Here is a 25,227-nt window from a genome sequence, read left to right on the forward strand (position 1 = left end):
CGTTTTCTAACACTTGTGAAAATGAAAACTCGAGAAAACGCGCTGTAAATTCGCACCTGCTCGACACTCGGCCACTAAAACTGCTCTAGCTTCGAAAATATGTCGAATTGGCCTCTGGAATTTTAAAGACATATTCTTGGATAGTTTTGGAAGAGATTTAAAACAAAACAAAAAAATCGATTTTTTGAAGCCTGTAAAGCAGACTGCCTTAATTTTCGAACCTCCGAAGTCATTTCTGACATTGATAACGGTCTAATATGTATCCCTTATAAAAGAGAAGAAGAAAATCTAGAGATATATGTTCACACATTTATTTTTCTGATTTGAGCGCAATCCTAGTCTTTCTTCTTTGGACTAAATTGGGCATTGGCGAATCAAACACACAACTGGTATAAATTCAATAGACTGGTATAATCAAAACGGCATAGAAAGAGATAATTTGTTGTTGCTATCATGCCTATATTTTGTGCTAGGAGAGCAGAGCTCAAACCTAAGAGAAAAGATTTCAGAAATAAAAAATCGCTGATAGAAAAGTGTTATGAACTAGTACCAAAGGAAGTGGTTTCTAACTAGTAATATGCATTTTAGCCCATCAATGAGGTAATGAGCACATATTTGAAATTTTTTCCGGCTACAAGTTGCACACGTGCCTGGTTTTTACGATTTCAGAATCCAAAAAAAAAAATTATTCTGAAAATTTTCGATTTTTGTTTTCTAAATTCAGCAGTGTTACTATTTCCCGCTTCTGCATCGCATATGCAGCTCGGCAATAAACTGCGCAACTTCTAAATACGCGGTATCAACGAGCGCATAGCAAATAGTTGTGCAATTTTTCTCAACATTGTTGTTGTTGTTTTACCTTGCAAAATAGCGGAATTGCAAGTGCAACCGTATATGTATGCATGCTACTAGCTAAAGTATTTATAAATGCAAAATAAATATTTACAAACATGTGTAGAGTACTCATACAACAACACAAGCATAAAACGGTGTGTATGTGTGTGTCGCATAAAGGGGGTGTGACCGTCGGCAAGCCGTGTATGTGTCTGTGTGAATGGTGGGCACGTTGCGCTTCTGACGTGTTCTTACAGCAAATTGCATTGTTTTTTCGCGATTCTTCGTCTTCTTCTTCCACTTCTTCCTCTCTCGTCTTGTCTTCGCGCTGCACTCAAACGTTGCATAACCTTAATAACGTCATATGTTTTTTGTTTATGCTCGCTTTACGTATTTACTTCACATACGTACGTAATTGGTGTTTTTGTTGTTTCGTATGAAAACATTTACTCATTCAATGGCGCTTACAGGCGATAAAAAACACTAAAACTAAATAATAAATTAAGAAATAACAGCGAATCTAGTATATTGTTGCACTTTGTTTTTTGTTTTTGTTTTGCTAGCGTACTTAGTCAAATACTTAATGGTTTGTAGTAAATATTTATTATATTCCTGCCATGACAGGCGCCAAGTAGTTGCTATTGCGTCGCAATATTTTTGCATTTTTCATTGCAATTATCTCTGTGTGTTGTTTTTTGTGTTGTTTATTGTTATTTCTGTAGTGCGCCACTAAACTGCATCGATTAGCATGAATTACAAACCCACACACACACACACCAACACGTGTTTATTTGCATTTGTGTTTAGTCATTAAGATTTGCTCGCGTTGGCGCGCAATTAATCTTAAAGATTTAATTATAATGTGCACCCTGTATTCAACACTTTTCAGACTGTGGTGGGTTTTAGTTTAGGTGATTGATTGTATGGCGTATTATGGATTTATAATTGATTCATATTTACTACTTTAGTTAAATTCACTACTCTAACTTTTTTATGAAAACTGTGCTGCCAGATCGCTAGAAATTATTTCCTTTCTTAGGAAAAACCAACCTATTGAGAAGAATCTTGACGAACGTAATACATTAATTTCGATGTTTATAAATAATAATATTGAAATAAATCTCACAGTCCAAAATATGTTCTGAATAGAGTTGCCATATATTTTAAAATATTTATTCAGTAAAATAATTATTTTAAACATTTTATTAAAATATCCGTAAAATTTGAAAAGTTGATGTGGTTAAGAATTGAAAATATTTTTGAGTAGAGTTGCCACTTGTCAAAATTTTTATTTTTATTTTTTAATTTTAAATCGGATTGATGAAACTGATGAAACAACAAGGTAAACAGGTTTAAGAGATATTTTGATCGTAGAGTTGCCACCTATTTCGAAAAATTAATCAGCATTTTTGTGATTCTGGTATCAAATTGTAGTAATTTGAAATATTTATGAAGTGAATGAATTCAGGAAGTTCAATAAATCAATATTACAAATCACTATAACGATTTATCGATAATTTCTAATAATTATTCCTTAAATATCAGCTATATTTTTTTTTCAAATCCATGGATTTAATTTTTTTCAAATTTTTGTGTAGGTTTTTATGTCAAAATATAATAAATATGGAATGTATTTAAAAAAAATCTTGAGTAATATTTTCCGTATTTGCATCATAATTTAACATGTTATCGATAAACTACGATATTTAGCTAATTCTTGATTGAATACTATTTATTCAACAATATTGGGATATTTTCATTTTTGTCGTCTTATTTTACGATAATCCAATTATTCAATACTTTACCTTCGAAAACAATTTTTTTTTTAATTTTTGCCGAATAAAAAAATTTAAAATTTGAAAATGTTGACCAACTCTTATTTTTCAACCCCATTCCGTAAATTTCTTCTGGATTAATTTCAAAAAAACTGTTCCTTGAATTCCAATAATATTTTCATGCAAAATTATGCAACACGTGCACGTAGCTCAGCTTGTATAACGGCAACAATGTGTGCAATTTGGTTTAGATTAACAGTGCAAGCGCTCAGTCATTGCGCGCAAATATGTATTCCTCAAGTACAGTTTGTTGTTCTTTATTTGCTGACAGTGATTAACACGCGCTTGCTGAAATATGCATAAATGCATATTAATGAGAAAATGAAACAGCAAAACTAACTACTATTATATAATCATAAAGAATAATTATATGATCGATTACTTCTTACTTTCATAAATCGCATTGGATTTGCATTTTATTTCAATTTTGTATGGATTTGTGTGGCGCATGTTTGACACGCGCAGTTCGATTAAAATAGCGAGAAAAAAATGAAATTAAATTAAATGAAAAGAATGAACATTTTGCTAATTAAAGCAAGGTGTGTAGGTACGAGTATCGCAGGGTTTTATTAATGACAATTACTTATGGCGGCGATCAATGAAATGCTTTTGTATTTTTGTAATCTCGAAGTAACATTTTTTTACTATAAAGTCGCGAATCCATTCTTTGAAGTCTTGCATTTATTATAATAACTTGCATTTTTTCTATGTAAATGTCTGAGAGTTTTGTATTTATTGTCTTTTAATGCGATTCAAACCATAACTTTGCAAATGTACACCTGTGCGTATGAGTGATATTTATCAGGTGCTAAAATTGTATTACAATAATATTTATCTACCAGCTTTTAATATCAATTTTTTATAACAAATAAATAAATAAATTATTGTATAGATTTACTTTTATTTAATATTTATATTACATTTTTAATTTTTTAAAATAAATTTTGCACATTTTTTTCGATAATTTTTTTTAGAAAATTTTTTTATCGGCCTTAACAACTTTAATTGTAACTTTATGCAGAAATTTTGTTGTTTACTATATTTAGGGGTTAGTGGTAGTTAGAGACACGAAAATAATGACAATTTTCAGTATTTTTTTTTTGTTATTTTACAAAAGTAGTCAGGAAAATTTGAAAAAAAAAATTATAATTTTAATTTGTGTTGATCCAGTTCCTAGAAGTGTTCCTTGTGGTAACTATAATAAGTCCTTGGAGATACATCTAAAATCAATCGGATAAGAAAATTTAGTTTTATAGATAATGCTGGGCCTGATCGAAGCTTTTTTCGTACATACCCAGAATTATCTATTCTAATTGTTATGTATTATAAAAGTTGTCTAAATTTCATCAAAATCTACTGAGCGGTGTTTGAGTTGCAGTTGTCACCAGTTCAAAAAATATAATTTTGTAAAAAAAAACGCATTAAAGTTTCACCCTAGTGTTTTGGAATGCCCGAGCACTCTTTGTTATTTGTCGAATAACTCGAAAAGTAATTATCGGATCAACTTCAAATTTTCTATATATATTATATATATTTAAGATATTACAGTTAGCGAAAATGCAAAAAACAAAAAAATTGATTTTTGGAAAATTCTGTATTCTGACATACCTTAACATAAAATAAAATTATAAAAAATATCAGTTTTAGATAAATTTTCCGCAATGTACATTTGCTTTTAAAATAGGATGTTATAAATAACTATGTATATATTATACTTATAAATGTGGGATTCGATTTCTAGATTTTGGTAAAATTTTTATTATAAAGTGTAATTATTTGGCTTATTGCTAGCTATCTTGAATTTGCCAAATTACGTAGAGTAACGAATCCAACGAACAACTGGTATACGTCCATTAAACTGGCATAATCAAATTTTAAAATTTTGTCAAACGAATTTTAGTAATTATTTTTATAAATTATACAATTTTGTTTTAAAATATAATTTTATATATTTTTGAATTAATTTTCTTCATTTTTTCTAATTTTTTTTTTTTACTTCTTATATTTGCACAAATAATGTCAGTTTTTGTTTCTCAGCAACATTACAACTAATTCTACAGCTCTTAATTTTATTTACTACTCCTAAGCAATAATTTAATCAATAGCGTGTTGTCTACTCACAACTCCAATAAATAATGCGTCAGCACATGAGAAATTGTAATAAAATTGTTCCACTGCAAAACTTCGCACACAATATAAAAATAAAATAAAAAAGTTTTTGTTTTTATTATTGTTGCACAGTTTGGCATTATCCTGACATAATCTGTATGATAAAACCATAAAACCCCAACTTTGAAGGCAAAGCACGTTTACACATTTACACACGCGACCTTAGCGGACTCACACCCATATGAGTAAAATGCCAAATAACTCGTGTGAACCACTTGTGGTCACTCACTTCACACTACTTTCCTCGACAGCGAAAGCAAAAAAATAAATATTTTTTTCTCTCTTCTATTTTTGCTTCAAAATTCATGAAGAACACTTAAATGTGCATTTACAACAACTTATGTATTCTTCAATGTTTGCTTATTGTTGTTGTTGCATTTTTTGCCCTTTAAACTGTTGAAAGGCTCATAAAAATATTTCTGCCGCACATTAAAATGTGTTTTTGATATTCTTTATATGCGCGAAGAATGAAGCGAATACATACAAACACTTGAGTTATGCACTTTGCAAAGGCCGTACATGCACACACACACACACACACTCATATCCGTTGTGTGAATCGCGCGTCGAGTGTCCGTCTGTTTGGCTGGTCATTTACTACTTTCTGAAAAGTTTTGTCATTTTGTGATCTTCATATGAGTGTCTGTATATATGCCAAGTTTATGTGACTGCTCGCGTTGTTTTTGTTATTATTTTTGTTGTTGTTTTTTTTGCTGTTCACTACCCTCCAGTTAAACTTGTGTTTTTGCACACTTGTGTTACTCGTCATACGCTTCATATATCTTTATATGTTTGGTTTATTTCTGCTTCTTCTTCTTTTTGTTATTGTTATTTTTGTCATATTTTTTCTCATTTCTTATTGGCTTTCATCTTTTAGTGCCGCGTTGTGCTCGCGCTCTTTTATGCCAGCCAGATAGTTTATCAATAAACTTTGATATTTTATTTGAGTTCACGGTGAGCCGTCAGATAATTTGACTTCAGACTGGAGACACGCCTGTGTGATAGTGTGTGTGTGTGTATATATACATTTCATGTCTCGTACAATGTATGCTTATTGGAGTGGACCGACTTAATGACAGACAAGTCTTGTGAGCATTTAACTCTGCTTGTTGACCACCCATACTTATGGCACACACTGTAGACTCAGCCTATATCTCAGGCGATGCGGCAGACATACTTTGTGTTTATTAAAAGCATATTAATGTTGGTGATAAGTGATTAGAAGCGCGCTAAATTGTTGACTATTTTGATTTTAAAGTGTCTTTCGTCTTCTTTCAAATTGTCACTGAATACTTCTCTATATGGATATATAAGAATGTATACAATTAGTTGTCGAAAGTACTGTACAATTAAAGTGGCGTCCGGTTTTTAATATTTTTTTCATATTTTCTTATTTCGGCTGTCGCCAATTTATTGCGCTCATTTCTTTTTCACCAAAAACATTTTTTTTCTACAAATTTCTCCAGTTTTTTCACATTTTTTGCTTCTTGGCATATAAAAAGTCATTTGTATAATCAAATCATACTTCGAATGAGCTTATATCTTATGTAGATATCTCTCTCCACACATATAATCATATACATATCTAATAGCTTCTGGCACGTCTGCTCTTTTTTATGCTACAAGCCATTCGTAGATTAATTTCGTTAGATTATTTATGAACTCAATTTGTTCTTACTTATGACATCAACTTTGTATATATTTTATGTAATCAGAAAAAAAGAAATACAAAAAAAAATACAATTATTTAGCAGAGTTATAAATAGAATTCTTAAAAAATAAACTGTACAACAAGCGCTTATGCAAGAGTGGGTTCAACGCATTTGCATATTGATCGAGCGCTGTTTTATTAATAAATAAATGTTGCTATAAATGCAGTCAAATACAGCTATTTATATTATATAATAAAAAATATAACAAAATGTTTGTACTTAAATGGCTAATAAAGCGTTAATCCAAGGTCAGTGTGTGGAACCTGTTCTTCTCGATTTTTAGAAAGCATGAAATATGACTTTAGATGCTGTAGATAATATCATCAACTTGAGCTAGGTCATTGCAATTTTTCATTTATGCTTTTTTCTTGTTCTTGCATTGAGTTTTATGGCGCTGCATATTTGATAAATGAGAATTTAGATTTCTAACGCTTCAAGATTAGTGTGCGTTTTTGAGATATTTGCACATAAGAACTTCTGTTTTAAAAATTTTATAAATAAGCAAAAAGTAGTCACGTTTGATTATGATTATTAATTAGTTTTGTGTTTTGATTAAAATAATTTGTTTGTATTAAATAAAAAATGCTATAAAATTTTAACGAACCAAATCGGTGAACAATTTGTAAACTTGTTTTTCGAAAATAATTTATCAAGTAATTAAATTTATGCAGAATATATTTAAGAGCATCAGTAACACTTTAATAACATTAAATTAAATTATATTAAACAATTAATAAAATTAAATGACTTAAAAAAACTTTAATCAAAACAGAAGATTTGGATACTTTTTATTTAATATTCTTAGTTAAGATGAGCTTTTCTCATATATGTACATATTTTAGATATTTTATATATATTCTCATGCCTACTGAATTAAGTTGTATACCCTCTCATTCTACAAGCCATACTATCTTAAAATGTGCAGCCAGATCTTAAAATTATCAAATCAGCATGTCCGTTTAGACAGCCAAACAAATTGATCAATTTAAACTTTTATTGAGAAACCCTTTTTTGGCTGTTATACTGGTAAATCGATCTTAATATGCGTTTAAATCGAGTAGAGTCCGGTAAATTGATCAATTAGCTCCTGTCTAAAAACGATATAAGGCAAACTATTTGAAATAGCATGCGAATTCCGAAAAACTCATTGGTATTTTGTTGTATTCTGGCTTTTGACAAATTCAGCTAAAAGCTGATGAATTCAAACAATAATTCATATTCATATTATTTATTTTTCAAATTTATTGAAGCATTTCATCCAAAATAATACATACATTATTGTTTCGAGAATTATAACAAAGAACCTGACTTCTTTTCCAATTATTACATTTCTTCGTCTTAACATTCACTACCGTTTAAAGAAATATATTTCGAATCACATTTTTTTTAAGATTTCCTAGAATTCCAGATTATTGTTTCAACCTTTCTATATTATACATCCAGTGAAAACCCAGAACCATACTTGTCAAATTTGCCGGTAGCTTTTCTGTGTGCCATATGAAAAAAAAAAAATATAAATAATTCATTATGCTGTGTTCAAGTAATTATAAATTCTTGCAGCCATTTTTAGTGACTAACAATTATTTATTCTTTATTCGAAGGCTCAGTTGAGAGTAGTAGCTGGTTGAGCGAACTATGAGGTATACATATTATTGTTCGAATATTTTTCTTGATATTTTAGCAATATCTCCATACCACTTTATCACTATTTGTCAAGTATAATGCGAATTTTATATATAAATCTAGAAATCTTAGCTACGCCAAAGCTTTAAAAAGACTTCGGAAGTCTCTTCTCAAAGCAGGAGTGATATATTCATAAAATAATGTATGAAATCGGCATAAAGAATGACAAATTTTGTTCAATTTCAACGGCAATGATTGCAATTACTTATGGAAAATTTAATATATTAAAAAAAAATTAATATTAATTAATGAAAAATCAGTCTCATTTCCTACAGGACAGGTTTGCAAATTCTTATCAATATTGTTCGGGCTTTACAGCATTGAAAATTCTAAGAAACTTACCACCACCCACACACAAATATATATATTTATATATATGTATAAGCACTATAACGACTTTCATACGCACATCTCCACGCTGTAAAGCTTATGCGCGCATTGAGGGTAGTCAACTGCACAGATTAGCATCGCGCAAATTGTTACAAAACTTTTGCGGAATTCAATCCGCACAAAGTAGTGAACTTCCTGGTTACTCATGCACAGTTATGTAGTACACCATACACACCCGCACATATTATATAAAACCTTATTATTATATTACTTTTCTTCAACTGACTGGGATAAAAATGAAGCGCAGATAAAAGTGGCGCACAGCAGCGAGCAGCAGAGCAAACAATTCATTTAATCGCGAGAATGCGCGCATATTGGCGTCGCAAAGACGCCTTGGCGCCCGGTAATGAGGGATGTCGTCCGCTGCGATAACTACGTGCACATAGATAGATATCCCTTCAGTGTGTGTGTATATAAATATTCAACTGCGGTAAGGACATAATGTAAAAACTATTCATGTTGCAGCGCAATTCTCTTTTTTGGAAAAATTATTCGCAAAAATATATTTTTTTTCGTGGGTATTAAGAATTTACTGTGAAAAGTTGGAACTAAAAATATAAAAATAGTTTGTCGCTATTTTATTCACACCTGCATCATTAATTTTAATTCTCTTGCAGTGTGAAACCGTCTCTGATTTTTGTATAATATATTTTTTTTTATACGGTAAGAGCTTAGCTGCCTGATGGGACATTGAGAAATTTGATAAATTAATTTCTAAATACGCAATGACATAGAAAATCATCATTACTTGTCGTGTATTTGATTCTCTCTGTGCATACATATTTATACACGAGTACGCCTGTAGATTTCTATATTTATATAGAAAGGCATGAGACATGTCTGTGTAGTCACTGTAGACAATTAATCAACCCTCCCCTGAAGGCGCATTTCATGCGTGAGACAAAATGTGTGCCAATGGAACTTATAAGAATTCGATTGGATGAATTAAAGACTGAGAAGGCCTTAATATGATGCAACTACAAGGCACATAATATAATTATACGCACCCAGTAGGAAAAACTTCATTACATATTTTCAGATTTCATTACAGAAATATATTTATAGTATTGAAATGTATTTAAAATTTTCGCAAGTGCTGTCGGATCAAATATCAGTTCCTTAGAAGAGACATGAACCGCAATGAAGACATATTCAATCTAAGGTTAGAAAAAAATCTTTTATAAACCTCTAATATTTTACTTTTTGGGAGTCAAACTTGAATTTATTTGAAGTTTTTAGTTCAAAAGATTATTACTCTGATTCAAATTTGCTCTGACCCCGTCTTCAAAGTTAGTTTACCTCATTTTTAATACCCTATAAAGTTAAGTTACATCGACGAGGATATTTAAGAAAATTATTTGTTACAATATCTTCTTAAGTATAAATTCTTAACTGGTCCAAAACTAGTTCCAAAGTAATGTAAATCCCTACAGGGTATCTAAATAAATAGTTCTAAATGTATAATATATTTGTATGTGTGTAATGCACATTTTCCGCTAATTCCTTCAAAGCATTTATGAGTATTTATTCGATGACAACCGCTTATCCACATAATCGTCTGCAAACCAGACAAGTGAATCCATTGCGTTGTCCAACAACTGCAGACACTTTGTTAGTTTGACCATCGTCGCTTTGTAGACAACGCAACTCCGATTCAATGCAGCAAACTTTTTCAATGGACTTACAAATCCACTTTGATGACAAAAATTATTGTCGAACCCCGCGTTTGTATCCCACTTCGACAACTCGACTATTGAATTGAACTTGGCTCAATTTAGTGGCAGCCACATTTATGTCACTCTTACATTACTCCAATTCTCCGGCGAATGTAATACAATGTATAGTTTTTGGGGCATTGCACTTAAAGCCAAGAGGGAACATTTGCTGTATGTTTCTTTAGTTTCATGCTATGAGACGGGTATATTTTTATATGTAGTGGCGTTATCCAACTTATTCCACACTCTTTTCTATCTAATAAGCGCCATTATATATGCTGATCTCCTTTTGGCATACAATTTTTGCAAGCGCTTGGTCGTCTACTCCAGAAGTATTTGACCAACAAACGAGCGCCGGAAGCTATTTGCTACACAAACAACAACAGCAATAACAAACAAACACACTTGCTTATGTGTATGTATATGTGTATGTAAATTATGTGTAGTAGTCAAACGAGTTTCTGTGCTCTGTAACCAGCGCCAACACAATCAATATGACACTTGCCACATGAATATCCTTTTTTATGTCCTTCGAGCGAGTGCACTTGTTTAGTTTGGCGCGTAGTTTGCTCGTCTCGTTGTCAGTATTTAATTCAAATTGCGCTCATTTACTGCATTCTATTATATCTGGCTTGTCGTCTTCTTCTTTTTCTTTTCTTCTCGTCTTTTTTGCAGTTCTTAGCGCTTGTTTGTATTTTGTATTTCTTATGCATTTGTGCCAGTTTGTGGTTGTTAAATGGAGTGTAATAAGCAATGCAATTTTTTTGCGTAGTTGGATTTATGGGAAGCGTTTTTAAATTGTTTGCTTGGCATTTGCTTTGGTTGTGGGTATTTAGTTGTAGCAAAATGGCGAATGCAACAAGTGAATATTGTATTTTGGAGAGATTTGGTTAGATTTTTATTTATGGTATTTGTTATTTATTCTTACTTCAAACGAATTATTATTTTTCTTGGAATGAAGCTTAATATTATAATACTAGCAGACCGCTCCGGCTTCGCACGGGATTGCGATGCGAAGAGAATGACTTGCAAGACGATTTTCTGTTTCAGATTAAGATTCTCCATCACGGAGTCTTTTTGATACCCTCACCTGGGAACTATTCGAGCAATAAATATAGCCTATATTACTAAATATAAAATTTTTGGAATCGGCACAGTACTTTTTGAGTTTATTCATATTATTATTATTCTTTCCTCTTTATAATAGTAGTATAGATTAAAAATTAAGAAGATTGTGGCATCAAAGAAATCAAGTCTAGAGTGACGGTTGGATGAGGACGTTCAGTGGGATTGGACATTGAAACTAGGCTGAGTTCTCCCACCATTTTGATAATCTTTGTAACTTACAAAGTTATACAAGTTTGTGAGGTTCCAATACTTGACAGAACGATCTTGATTATTTCCTCATTTCACTCCTCGGGCAGCCAAGTGATCAGTACCAGAATATCCAAAGTCGTAGACAAAATTCCATAAATTTTACATCAGTCATTCCGCCAAAAACCTCAAAAAATCCGCCAAAAAGTTGCTACCACCTAAACATATCAGTTCATTAACACATTACTCACAGGTGTAAAGGAAAATCACTCGAGTAATATCAAGCAGGAAGTTCTCAAGTTCAAGTTTCTGCGCATTGCCGATGTCAGCAAAAGTCTGTGCTAATATTATTATTTATTGACAATTTGCTATGAAAGCAATTTTTTCGATTCAGTTTATTATACAAAACACTAGCCATTGATATGTGGTGTTTATTTATTTACCAAATAGTAAAAAAACTAAAAATATTTTTGCTGAATTTGCCGCCTTGAGCTGTACATTCGCACGCGCATCCAGTTACAAGTTCAATGAACAGGTTCGCCGCGCAGGTCTAAACACTGATTACTGAGGGAAAATAAATATTGAAATTAAATCAATAATAAGATTTTTGCAAGCTTTGCAGTTTATATATATAAAATATTATATATAATTTTATTTAAATGGACTTAGACTGATTATTAGTGGTTTTTAGAACTTATATTTGAACACTTAACGAAAATTTAAACAAATTGATTCAGAAAATTTTCCAAATTCCATACTTTAAATTTCTGTTTCATCCAAAATGCTTTCATTCAAGCTTTCGCATCGCTCTTAAAGCACTCACCCACAACTTCAGAGCTTGCGCTGACAAAGCAAGTGATTTAAAATTGACGTGTATCTTTATTCCGCATCTAAATGCGTTTTATTTTTGCAGCGGCGCGATTTTTTTTCGATTGCCATTTCATTCAACCGTCAAATAGTGTATATAAATATAAAGAATGTCACCGCATTTGTTTCATATTATTCATTTTTTTTTTTTATTTCGCTCGCATTTAGCCGAGGTTAGCGGCCCGGTCTGCCAGTTGTCCATTGCTGAGAAATATTGCAGCTGTTCATTTAGCGGTTTGCATGATTTTTTCAATGAGATTAGCGCAAATACACACAGTACCTACACAGAAAAAATACTAATATCACAAGCATATACTGGGCTACACTGTTGTGAAAATTTATGTGTATTTAAAATTTTATCTGAGTGGTGGAAAATTCCATTTTCAACTTCAGTATAATTCTTTTCGTCTAGGTAGCATATAATTATTATTTTTTCTTTTTTTTTGCGAACCAGTTTGCAATTTATTGATTTTCCTGCAAGTTTTGGTCTAAAATTAGTCTTTTGAAGGTGTTTGACCACTAAATATTTAAATTGCTGTGTGCTTGTAGTACACTTGATCACGCTTGCGTTCTACAGCAGGCTGCAATGCAAGGCTTCAGAATAGTAATAACTGTAATTAGTGGCCTAGTGCAGAAAATATATGATTGTCTTCATTGACATTGACAGTATTTTATTAGTTTTTAATAATTAGGTTAGAATTGTGAGAGCAAACAAAATTTATGACGTCTAAACTTTGGTGGGAAGATGAAGAGTTATTTATTTATAAAGCTCATTGATAAAAAAATCATTAAATATTAATTAAAGGTAATGGTTCTTTCCATATACCCAATTCTAATGCCGTTAAAACTATTTTTTTTATGACTACTAGAACTAATTCAGCACTGAGGTAAGCTAAATAACTCAAGCTGGCTCAAGTATACTTTTTTTATAGAATAGTAAGCTGATAAGTTTATGAAGCATTACAGCTAAGTGTCCAATAGCCTAAAACTATGCTGATTCAAAATTCATTTATTCAAAATCTATAATTTTTAGTGCACATAAATAAGAAATGCATGAGTTTTCATATGTAATTCGTATAAATCATTAAAATCGCCTAAAATTATACTACATAAAATAAGTTGCATACATTTTGGCTCATTTACAAAAGACCAAGCTCTTGTTGCCTACATTTGGGCGCATTCAAATGATCAATGAAGTACAGCAGAGTTATAATTATATGTCTAATAGCCGAAAACTATGCTTTATAAAAATTGCTGTTCTCACATTGCCTACATTTTGGCGTGCGAATATAAAACCATTCTTATAATATTTAATTCTATGCAAGTTAATAAATAAACAATCTCTGTGGCACTTCTAATATTAAACTTAAAGGTCTGAAATCCTAAAACTATGCTAAAAAGAAAAACTCATGTCACTTGAATTCAAATTACCCAGTCTATAGCATTGATATGTAATTGAATAGCAAAGTTTTCTAATTAACTTCTAAAAATCGAATCCAAAAAATTCGAATTCGAACCTCTTAACCCCTTGTAGCTTATCGCGCTTGCTATCACTTAGCTGGTTACTAATAGGCTTTCAGCGTACTAAGTGAGAGATGTGTAAACTATAAACGTATAAATTGTATATTAAAATACCTCCTGGTGCCGCATCATTGACCTCAATACCAGAGTAGTTAACGTTTGCATATCACTTTTATGTATGTACACGCTCTTTCTCCCCTCATTCGACAACGACGGTCAGTGAAGCTTTCATGTGGCGCTTACCTATCTTCGCTGCTTGTTGGCAACAACAACAATATATACGTATTGAAGAGCTTACTGCCGACTAACTGACTGGCTTATCAGACGGAGAGCACATTCATACATTTTTTCAGGCACACATACACTGGAGTATGTATGTATAATGAATAGCAACAATATTGAAGCGCTGATTGTCCGCCTGTTTGGCTGACGGCTATGTGAATGGCCTCTGCTTGAACTTAATCGAAAAGTGATAATTATTATTATGTGCCATTAAACTGTTTTTAGATAAGTGGAGGGAAACTTTTTCGGCTTACTATAATTTACTTTTTTTTTGTAGCTTATAGGCGAGCTTACTATTTATGTGTAGAGCACTTTTTTTGGTAATTTTATTTTATAAAAAAAATACATATTTAATTTTTGTTCAAAATATTTTTATATCTATTTAATTTTTTTTTATAATTTACATTTATTTTATTTAATTTTTCTATATTTTTTAATTAAAATTTTTATAAATTTTTTTAATTTTTATTTTTTTTTTTAATTTTTGAAATTAATTTCTTTATTTTTTTTAATTTTTTTTTCAATATATTTTATTTTTATATTAGCAAGCTTTTTTCAGTATTTTTTCATGTTTACTTCATGCTTTTTATCAGCTGTTGGCTGACAGTTGAGCGCTTGAGCAGCAACAGCAACAAATTATCTCCTTTGGTCTATTTTTAGTCAACTATATGTGAGCGCTTGTGTTTCTTCGGAAGAAATATGTCTGTGTTGCTGGGTTATATTCCGATAAGCATATCTATGGAATATGCTATATATACCTACATATACATATATATATATAAAGAAATTATGTGGGCTCGTGTTGCGTGTGTTTGTGACGGTTGCACGTGTATATGCCGGCATGGTGACGCAAATATTCACACGCGCATATATGTATATTTGAACGGGTAGAAGGGGCATATCGAACATATGTTGATAACAATGACTTTCAAAAACTAATTGTTTATAAATATGCTGGATGCTAAGCAATCTTCCGGCAGACACATTTTATGATTTACACACAAGCGTATAAAACATAAAACAGTAATATTTGTGAGATATGAGCTCTTTTACTGTAATTTACAACTTGAGAAAATCAGTTTTCGAAAATCGTAAAACAAATGAATTGTCTACCTATCATATATGCGGAAAATTTCGAGAAATGTAAAAAAAAAAATTTCAATGTGTGTGAACTATATGGTAGATATCATTATAAATAAATTATTTAAAATCATCTAAACATTAATTATATACTATGGCCACTTAAATAGCAAAATTTTGCGGCCATATTTTTTATACACATACGCAATTTGTGTCAACACTTTTTCAGTTGTGACTTAATTTGAAAATTTTATTATCTGCTCGATTTTATTTATATTCGCTAATATAAATTTAAAAATTCAAAATGTTTGCGAAACTAAAATTAAACATTTCAAACTCTGTACCTCGACATATTCATGACGCAGCGTTTTCATGAATTCCAGTGTGACTTATAATTTGTGCTTTCTTAAATTCTACACATTCTAATGATTGCTTATCACAAAGCGGATCCGCATAATGTGAGAAAGCAGCAAGTGCCAGCCGAGATACTAAAGAAAAGAAACTAAGGCAGAGCTATGGCAACTGCTGTGAAAGCTACAATGAATGTATTTTTTTTGGAAGGTGGAAGAATAATATAAAAAATGGGACGCTGAACAAATTTACACCTGCCAACAGCGTTGCTAAAGTAATATTTCTTTATTTATTTTTTAATTTTTTTCTTTTGTTGCTTTAAGATTTTTAAGGCAATCAAATTTAAAGTTGAACAGTTAAAAAAAATTAAAATAAAAGATTTCAAAATATTTTTTATTAAATTTTTGGACAATTAGATCCGTTAAAGTCTTATATTTTCGGCTGCTGGAACATTTTTGAGAATACTGTTGATCTTAAATGTATAGTTCAAATATTAGTAGCATCTTCTCATCGGCCTTTTCTAAATAACTTTCCAAAAAAAAAAAAATAATAATAATGTAATAAATAAAATATTATTTTTTATATTTTTTCCGAATTTTTATACTCTCGCAACAAAAGTTGCTAAGAGAGTATTATAGTTTTGTTCACATAACGGTTGTTTGTAAGTCATAAAACTAAACGAGTTAGGTATAGGGTTATATATATCAAAATGATCAGGGTGACGAGACGAGTCAAAATCCGAATGTCTGTCCGTCCGTCTGTCCGTGCAACGGATAACTTGAGTAAAAATTGAGATACTTAACGAAACTTGGAACACGTATTCCTTGGCACCCTGAGGAGTTTGCTTTCGAAAATGGACAAAATCGGACCATTGCCACGCCCACAAAATGGCGAAAACCAAAAACCTATAAAATGTCATAACTAAGCCATAAATAAAGTTGTAAAAAATTTGGAATGAAGGATCGCACTAGGAAGGGGCATATTTGGATAAATCGGTTATTTATATATAACTCACAAACCAATAAAGCTATATAAACCAAACTTAAGTACCCCACCACACACCATGAAAATAGTTGAAATCGGATAATAACCACGCCCACCTCCCATACAAAGGTTAGGTTGAAAATTACTAAAAGTTGGTTAACTCACTAACGAAAAACGTCAGAAACACTAAATTTCACTGAAATAATAGCAGAAGGAAGCTTGGTAACTTTTCACCTAAAAATTCGGTAAATCTCTCAGGTATCTTAATTTAATTCAGAGGAAATATTTTTCTTCTAATAGTATGTCTCTGTACCAGAAAAGGTTAAAATCGGGTCATAACTTCCCTTATATATGAATATATGAGAATACCTAATTATAGGACTTTCAAAAATACGATGAGCTTAATAGCTTATAAATCGGTTAATATGTGAAATATATTTATGCCGAATATATGGGTCAAAATGTGTGTTTTCTTAATAAAAATATAGCTATAAATTGCGAGAGTATAAAATGTTCGGTTGCACCCGAACTTAGCCTTTCCTTACTTGTTTACATTTAATTTTATAAGTGGGAGTGATTAAGTTCTAGCTTTTGCTTTCTTTCGAGTTTTTAGGCATTTAAGTATAATCCCGCAAGTGCTTCATCGCTTATAGAAATATAAAATGAGTTCGATTTTATTTCCGTACACCAAAATGTAGGCAATGCGGGAACAATCATTTTTCCGAGGAGTGGTTTTAGGCTTCTGGGCATTTAATTGTTATTTTGTAAGTGCTTCAATGAATTTTTTAATAATAATGTGCTCAAATGTAGGCAACAATAGCTTGGTCTTTATAAAAATGACGAATGAAGCCAACTTGAGCACAGTTATTTTTATAAAGCATAATTTTAGGCGGTTCGCATATGACAATTTATGCATCTAGTTAATTTTGATTTGAAATATGGCTTTTTCAGTCTAATAATAATGATAGTAAGAATCATCTTTTTTATTTCTTCAAAATATTGTTCAAAATGGACAACTTTATTTTTCTTCAAAGCAAAACTCTGAAATAAAAAAAAATATATTTTTAACATTTGATTCATTTGAGCATTCATTTAAATTTAATTCAATTTCCGAATTAGTTATAATTTAATAATCAAATTATAATTCAATCTGCTTTAAGATTTTGATATACATCAATTGCCTAGAATAACAAAGATAATAAGGCTCTCGTACTTGCCGCTAATGGAAACCACTTCAGCATTATGGAAAATCCAAATATATTTTCATTTGATTTGCATTAGGGGATAAGAAGATCTAAGTAACTTCAGCTGGTCAGTACGATAATAGGCTCAATTTGTAGAACAAGAGTGGCGGATAAAATAAATTAGCCGATAAAATATGGGCATTATAGCATGAATATATATTATTTTATTTTAACAGTTAAACAGAAGAAAAACAAACCGTTGCTAGGCAGTAGATACAAGTACCAAGCAAGCGTAATATGAATGTATACAAATTGGCCTTTAATTCCATGAAAGCCGTTTTAAAATAGCATACAAAAATCAGAGAAATAAATAAATATAATGAAAAACCATGGCAGGTGTACATTTGAAAATTTTGAAATATTTATTGGAAGATTTTGTGTGATACTTTTTTTCATAATAAGATACTGCTGAGAATTTGTTAAATACGTTTAAAAAAATATGAAATATGGCAATAAATACTGAAGATAAAAAATTAATTATTATTATACATATACATATAATCCAACAGAAATCCCATCAAATGCCTGCCACATTCAGTTGTCCTTTTGCATTAGCTAACCACTCACACTTTTACTATCATATTTGCCTTTGGCATAAATTCGAGCTAATAATGTCACTCGCACTAAATATTAATATGACAGCGCGTTGCTAAGCACACGACGCCTGTGTCACCCCGCATTTGCTTTCTCCACAGTACTCAAATATCTTACTGATATATTTCTCAAGAATATATCCACAATCTATGTGGGTGGGCCAACAGGCCGCTTGATTATAATAAATATAGTTGGAATCCAAATGTTAGCAGTCAGCTTAGCCGTTTCCTTCTCTGCGTATGTATGTATGTCTGTAAGTAATTCCCATAAATATATTTTATGCAGATTTAAATAGGCCCATAAAGTCATTTCAATAAATTAGCGAATTTCAGTGTGGCAAAGCAAACAAATTAAGTTAATGGCATTAAAAGGCAGCACCCAAAGACAGCATAAAAAGGGGGAAGAACTAACGCTAAATGACTTTGGTGGTGGTTGAGGAGGCAATGAAGCTGGCGGTGACATAGATGCTGCTGCTGGTGTTGGGTTTTGTTGTTATTGTTGTTGTTGGTGCTGGCGTCTGTGATTTCAGCAAAGTATAGTTGCATATGTATGTGTGTACTATTTGTAAAAAAGTTTATTTTACCCCCGACTTTATCGCGGTGAAAGCCGACGCCGATGATTTTTGCGGTTTACAAGCTGACTCACAAGTCCGCACTGATAAAACCGACGACACGTGAGCGCATATAGGCTTATTCACGCAGTTTTTACACAAAAAATATACATTCATGAATTTCCTTATATATAAATATATATCTTTATATAAATATGCTTATACTTGGGATATCATGAATTTCATTCATGCATTCGCAGCGCTTTCCTTACAGATATGGCATTCTTACATATGTTAGTTAGTAGATATGTGTGGGTAAATGTATGTAAAGCACAACCGGGTAACTGTATTACGTATCTAGAGCTGAGTAATAGTTACTGTGTTGCTTAAATATTTATAAAAAAATAATTCTCTATGCTTTCGTTGCGATTTCCGTTTTACTTGTAGCGCAGACATACACACACTTACATGTATGTACATATGTGAACAGCGGTATAATTCACTGGCTTTCCGGTTTCCTGTATCATTGCTCTAATTGTGGTAGGAGTTGTGATGCAAAACTTTTACTGACAGCATCTTTGCTTGCCATGAGCTGTTGGAAGACGCCACATTCGTACAAACAAACCGGCAAATATCACTTTACTACATAATAGTTTAGGCAAATATTTGTTGTTGTGAATACATTTATGTGAATTCCCTTAGCCGGCTGTTATTATCCTGTCAACTGACTTGCTTACAACCAAATTTTTTTCTGAGCATATCAAATTCGCATGTGTCAACAAACACTGCTACATGTATACTACATAACTAGACAGATTTGGCTTTGTATGGAATTTTTCACTACAAATCACTCAAGCGCACACAGCAAAGTGTATATGTACGTGTGATAGACCCCCACCACAGCAACCAAAGCTGTCTGATTTTTTTTTTTTGCTTTTTTTGTTTGGTTTGTGTGCTCTTAACTACCGGTCGCTTGACATTGATAGGCTTTTGTACAAACAAACACACACATACATACATCCAGCGTCAATGATGCGTGTGGCATATAACTGTTACATTGCCTAGTAGCCTAGTATATGCATATGCATGTCAATAATATTTATTACTATACAAATGCACAGCTATTTCCAACGGCACACATGCCCACATGCCCACATAAATATGCCAAATAAACCCATATCTCTCTATATGTCTGTATGTATGTATATATATATGTTTCTATGCCTGTATGTCTGTTTGTGCACAATTTTTTTTCCGTCGACTGATTTGTTTGCCCAGTTCAACGCGAACGCGAAAAGGCCAATAATTTGTTTGCGCGCGTGTAACTAGCCAGCCAGCATTCAAATGCTTAGCAACAATGCGTGAGGGGTGTGAGTGCGTACGTGTGCGAGGGCGTATGAGCAACTAATCGTCGAGGCGGTAATTTGTACGCTAGCATACAAACCTACTTTTATTTCTATACAGCTGTTGGCGAATATATACATATATTTGCAATTACATATACACTAAAGCTCTTTTGGGCCGCTTGCGCTTCAAGGGCGCTTCAAAATTGCGTTGAATTATTTGTGCGTCGAATGCTGTGTGCAACAACAACAATTTTGATTTTGTTTTGGGGAATTTTTTGTAGAATAACGCGTATATTTTCGGCTTATTAATGCTACTTTTTCTCTGCTTAATTCTGTTCATACTCTATGCTCATGCTCTCTTGCTTCACCGCTATACACCTTTGTATGTGCTCTGAGTGGCATTTGCATACACGTGTTTGTATATTTCTATGTGTTTACGCGTGTGTTTTTTGAAAAAAAAAAAAAAAAAACATATGTATGCGCTTATCCGTAACGCAAGTTATGCTTACGTCGATCTGCGTGTGCTGATTACTTGGCAAATTGTGATGTCATCTGGTTGTGATAAATTGTGGGTGACGGCATAGACGCATGTTTGGGTATACATATTTACATGCAGGTGTCATATGTGGACAAACGTTTATTATTGAAATTATTGAAATAAAAATGGAAAGTTATATACATGCATATTTGATTATAAATATCTAATAAAGGGTAACTACTGCAAATATTGATACAAATATAATTTAATTATTATAAAGATGGATGTTCCTCCTTTAGAAATTAAAACAAAAAAAATCATTGTGCGGTAAAAGTATTCAAAGCAATGTTTGCATTCCATTTTAAATATAATTCTGTATTTATGGAAGAAAAAAAAATAAAAAAATTATGGAAAAACATGTATTTATTATTTGTTTTCGAAGTTCAGCCACAAGAGAGTCACAGTACTCATAACATTTAGAATAATTTTACTTGACTTTTTTGGGTTGATTTAAGAAAAGCAGTGTTTTTTTGTCGAGAACTCGAAATATTACCTATAAAACTAAATCTTCAATTAAATTTCTTCAAGCTATGAGTTTCATTGAATTTTACAAATTAGTGATTAGTGAAGAGAAAACATCTTATTGTTAAAAAAATAATTCGTAGAAACAATAGTCCCACAAATCCTGTCCTTAAAATCCTAGCATAAGGCTCATGTATGTACATCAAAGGCAAATATCTATAGGGAAGGTACTTGCCCTGCTAACTGATTAAAAGTAATATTAAGTTCAGCATTAATTAAATAACAATTCCTACGTTGAATTGGGTCATATTTCATAATCTTCAGACGACTTTTATACGTACAAATGGGAATATTGTACTAAATTCTGCATAGTTAAGGGAAGTTCGAGTCCAAAATACAGAATAGCATTTAAGATTTCATTAGTGTCCGACCGATCCCCAATTTTTGGCCGCAGCCGATGCCGATGCTGCATTTTGTCGCCGATACTGGCCGATGCCGATGCCAAGGCCGATTAATCCGTCGGACTCTAGATTTTATCTAAACTATTACATATTTATGCTAGATTTTCAAATAGACTGGCAGCACGAGAAAAAGACTGTCTAAAACTACATATCTTTGGTCGCACTTTTGCACTAAAATAAATCGAAATAAATAATAAGAATTTTCTTTAACTGTATTAAAATCAGCCATTTCAAACGTTGTTTGCTATTTTGAAGAAATTTTAGTCATTCCACATTCGGTATGCATGAATAAAGCTGTTGCACCATTTTAGCCTTATTTCGGATTCAACATGTTATCTTTGATTTTACTCGGCCTTTTTAATTTTTTTGATGAAGCAACGCTAGCGAAAAGCAAGTAGAACAATTGCGATGCGAGAACAACCAAAATAATCATCTTTTTTTATTATTTACTCTAAATATTCGTTAAAAAAAATCGACGAAATACTCGTGAGAGTAAAAGGTCTGTATGCTAGTCTCATCCTTGCTTTATATTACATGTCAAGGTCAGACGGCGGCGTGAGGTCCTTACAACTTGACGAATTCTCTTTATTCTACACCCGACTCTGATGAAGAGCTATCAGTAGCAAGATTTTTTTGTTTTCATTAAATTTCACAGATTAAAAGGTGTGTTAACATTGAAAACATATTACCTTATTCACTTTTGTTCCAAGAAAAAAAAATAGCTCTGACAGACAGAAAAATTATAAAAATCTTTTCCCAAAATCTAAGCAACTTCTTATCGAACTGACCTTCTTTTTAAGTAACTAAACATCTTTTTCATCAACATATTTAAAGCTTTAATACCAAACAACTTCATTACATTACCCACATTTCGATGGAGCTCCCGCAAAGTCACAAGTTCAAAATTGCTGCACAACCACAAACTAAAGACACTCACATATTCGTATACATGAAATTGGCACTTAAGCGTTTAAATAAATATGATTACATTAAGTAAAAAGGATATAAACACAAAAAAAGGAAAATGTACGCAAAAATGTTTCGAAAACCAAAGTCAACTAAAACCTAAAGGCTAAACCATTAGCACAACCCCATGACGACCTGGGCAGCAAACGAAAATTGAGCACGACAACCGTGAAAATGAATGAAATAAAAGAGTAAAAGTAGAAGTAGTAAAGGGGCGTAGAGTGAGATATTGTAAAGGAGTACCAGATAAAGGGGTGTGCGAACGTGCAAAACGGCTGCCGACGCAACTATTGGCAGTGACGCCAAGAAAAAGTTTAGCAAAAAGTAAAATTAAGTTATACTTCTACTTTTTTAGAGTGACGCATGCACACAGACATACATACATACATATACAAATACACCCACGCAGTCTGCGGCATGATGCGTCGCCTTGTTACAGCGCTTAGAGTCAGTAGGGATGAAAGGGGTGTATACGTGTATGTATGTGTGAGTGTGCTTCTAGTGAAGTAGTGATGCTGTAGCGACGGCGGCGCATCCTTCGTAACACGGCGATAAAAGGCGCCAGACCGTCGCTCAATGCCGTGTTTGCTGTCGCGTCATCAACGAGTTTGCTGGTTTGTTTTACTGTCGTTTTAGAATTTTTTTTCCAGCTCACCGTTTGCTGACAGCGATTTTTTTTCGGCGCTAACATTTTTCTACTACCTTTCCTAACACATTGCTGCTGTTTGTTTTTGTTGTTTTTTTTTCTGCGTGATTTGTTTAGTTGCCTTGTCGGCGGATATACGAACGCACATGTAAGTCATGCTTGACTGCCAGAGAGTGTGTGTGATGCTCTGACATATTCATTGAGCAGGTGTATTAGTGTTGGCGTGACGCCCCTTTCATAACTCGATAAACATATTTATGACTTGTATGGAACATATTCTCGATATACGAGTCTCGTTAGTCTCTTAGAGCCCCTTGAACCTCGTGTATTTAGCTGATAGCTCGCTTTACATGCTCAATTTGTACATATTTTATAACTGAACTCCAGCTACCGCGTCACATCCGTCTTCAATTACTCTTCGCAGCGTCGTCCCTCCACCTACAATCGCTTACCCCCGCTGACAGGTCCTTGCCGCACAGTATTTATGGTTAATGTCATAAAATATGAATTGACAGTTCAAATGTGAACAGTAGCAGCAGTGAAAAAGAAACTGGCGACGAGTAGTTGGTAGAACGCAGAGACAGTCGGTGGCTTTGAAAGACACTGCGTTCACATCGACAGTCCAATTAGCGCAGCAGAAGCGTGGCGTTTCTTGGGGTTTCTTGCAAGAAAAGCGATAAAAATGTCGGCAGACAATCGAAATGTCTTCGGCAAATCGGCTGGTAGGGGTACATAGTTGAATAGAAATCGCTGAATGGCAGGCAATGACTGGAATGCTGTCGCAGCGCGACACAGCGCTTTCAATTGCTTACAAATTGTTACATCAGCGATGATATATGAAAATGAGGGCAACTAACTGCCATGGGGTGTCAGCGGCGCGCAAACGCAAGTCTCGCCAAATGTTATGAATACTGCCAAAGGGAGGGGATTGCTAACTCAGCACAATGGAGATTCAATTGTTTTTTTGTCGCTTCTTATTTTTAGTGTAATAATTGCGCGACAATTGTCAATTTTTATAATGGTTTCTTTGATTTAAAGTGTGGAAAGTTCAAAAATCAATTCATTCAAATAAATTCATTTTCATCAAATAAATATTTATATATTTAAATTTATCTTATATAACTAATTTCTATTTCCACTCTTTTATCATTTCAGAATTCCATACGTCACAATCTCTCGCTGCACAATCGTTTTATGCGCGTACAAAACGAAGGTACTGGCAAATCGTCGTGGTGGATGCTGAATCCCGATGCTAAACCTGGCAAATCCGTGCGTCGGCGCGCCGCCTCAATGGAAACGTCACGTTACGAAAAGCGTCGGGGGCGTGCCAAAAAGCGTGTGGAAGCTTTACGTCAAGCAGGCATAACGGGTCTCAATGATGCCACGCCATCGCCTAGTAGTAGTGTTAGCGAAGGTTTAGATCACTTCTCGGAGAGTCCATTGCACAGGTAACTATTGACTTTGGACTAGTTTTTTTTTACTCTAAATAAAAATAATATTTTAGTCAACAAATTTAATATTAGCATTTGTATGTCTATAGCTCCAGAGCTTTTAGCATTTGGAAAAGCTTTCTTGCTTCCTAGTATAGCTTTCAAATGATATAAATTGGTTTTCTACGATAAATGCATAATTTTTAAGCTTTGGCAATGCGTTCTTTTAAAAAGCGTTTTTCAAAAAAGTGAT

General features: G+C 32.6%; 1 protein-coding gene across 5 annotated transcripts in view; it reads left to right on the plus strand.

Moving 5' to 3' along the window:
* The window catches only part of LOC105209190 (forkhead box protein O), a 76,785-nt gene that overhangs the window by 27,593 nt on the left and 23,965 nt on the right, over positions 1-25,227 (plus strand). For all 5 annotated transcript variants that reach the window (XM_054226032.1, XM_011179472.3, XM_011179471.3 and 2 more), the window contains one exon: positions 24,700-24,992. In XM_054226032.1, the coding sequence (XP_054082007.1) occupies positions 24,700-24,992 (293 nt within the window). The remainder of the gene's footprint in view (positions 1-24,699; positions 24,993-25,227) is intronic.

The sequence above is a fragment of the Zeugodacus cucurbitae genome, chromosome 2, assembly GCF_028554725.1.
Source record: "Zeugodacus cucurbitae isolate PBARC_wt_2022May chromosome 2, idZeuCucr1.2, whole genome shotgun sequence".
Lineage (NCBI taxonomy): Eukaryota > Metazoa > Arthropoda > Insecta > Diptera > Tephritidae > Zeugodacus > Zeugodacus cucurbitae.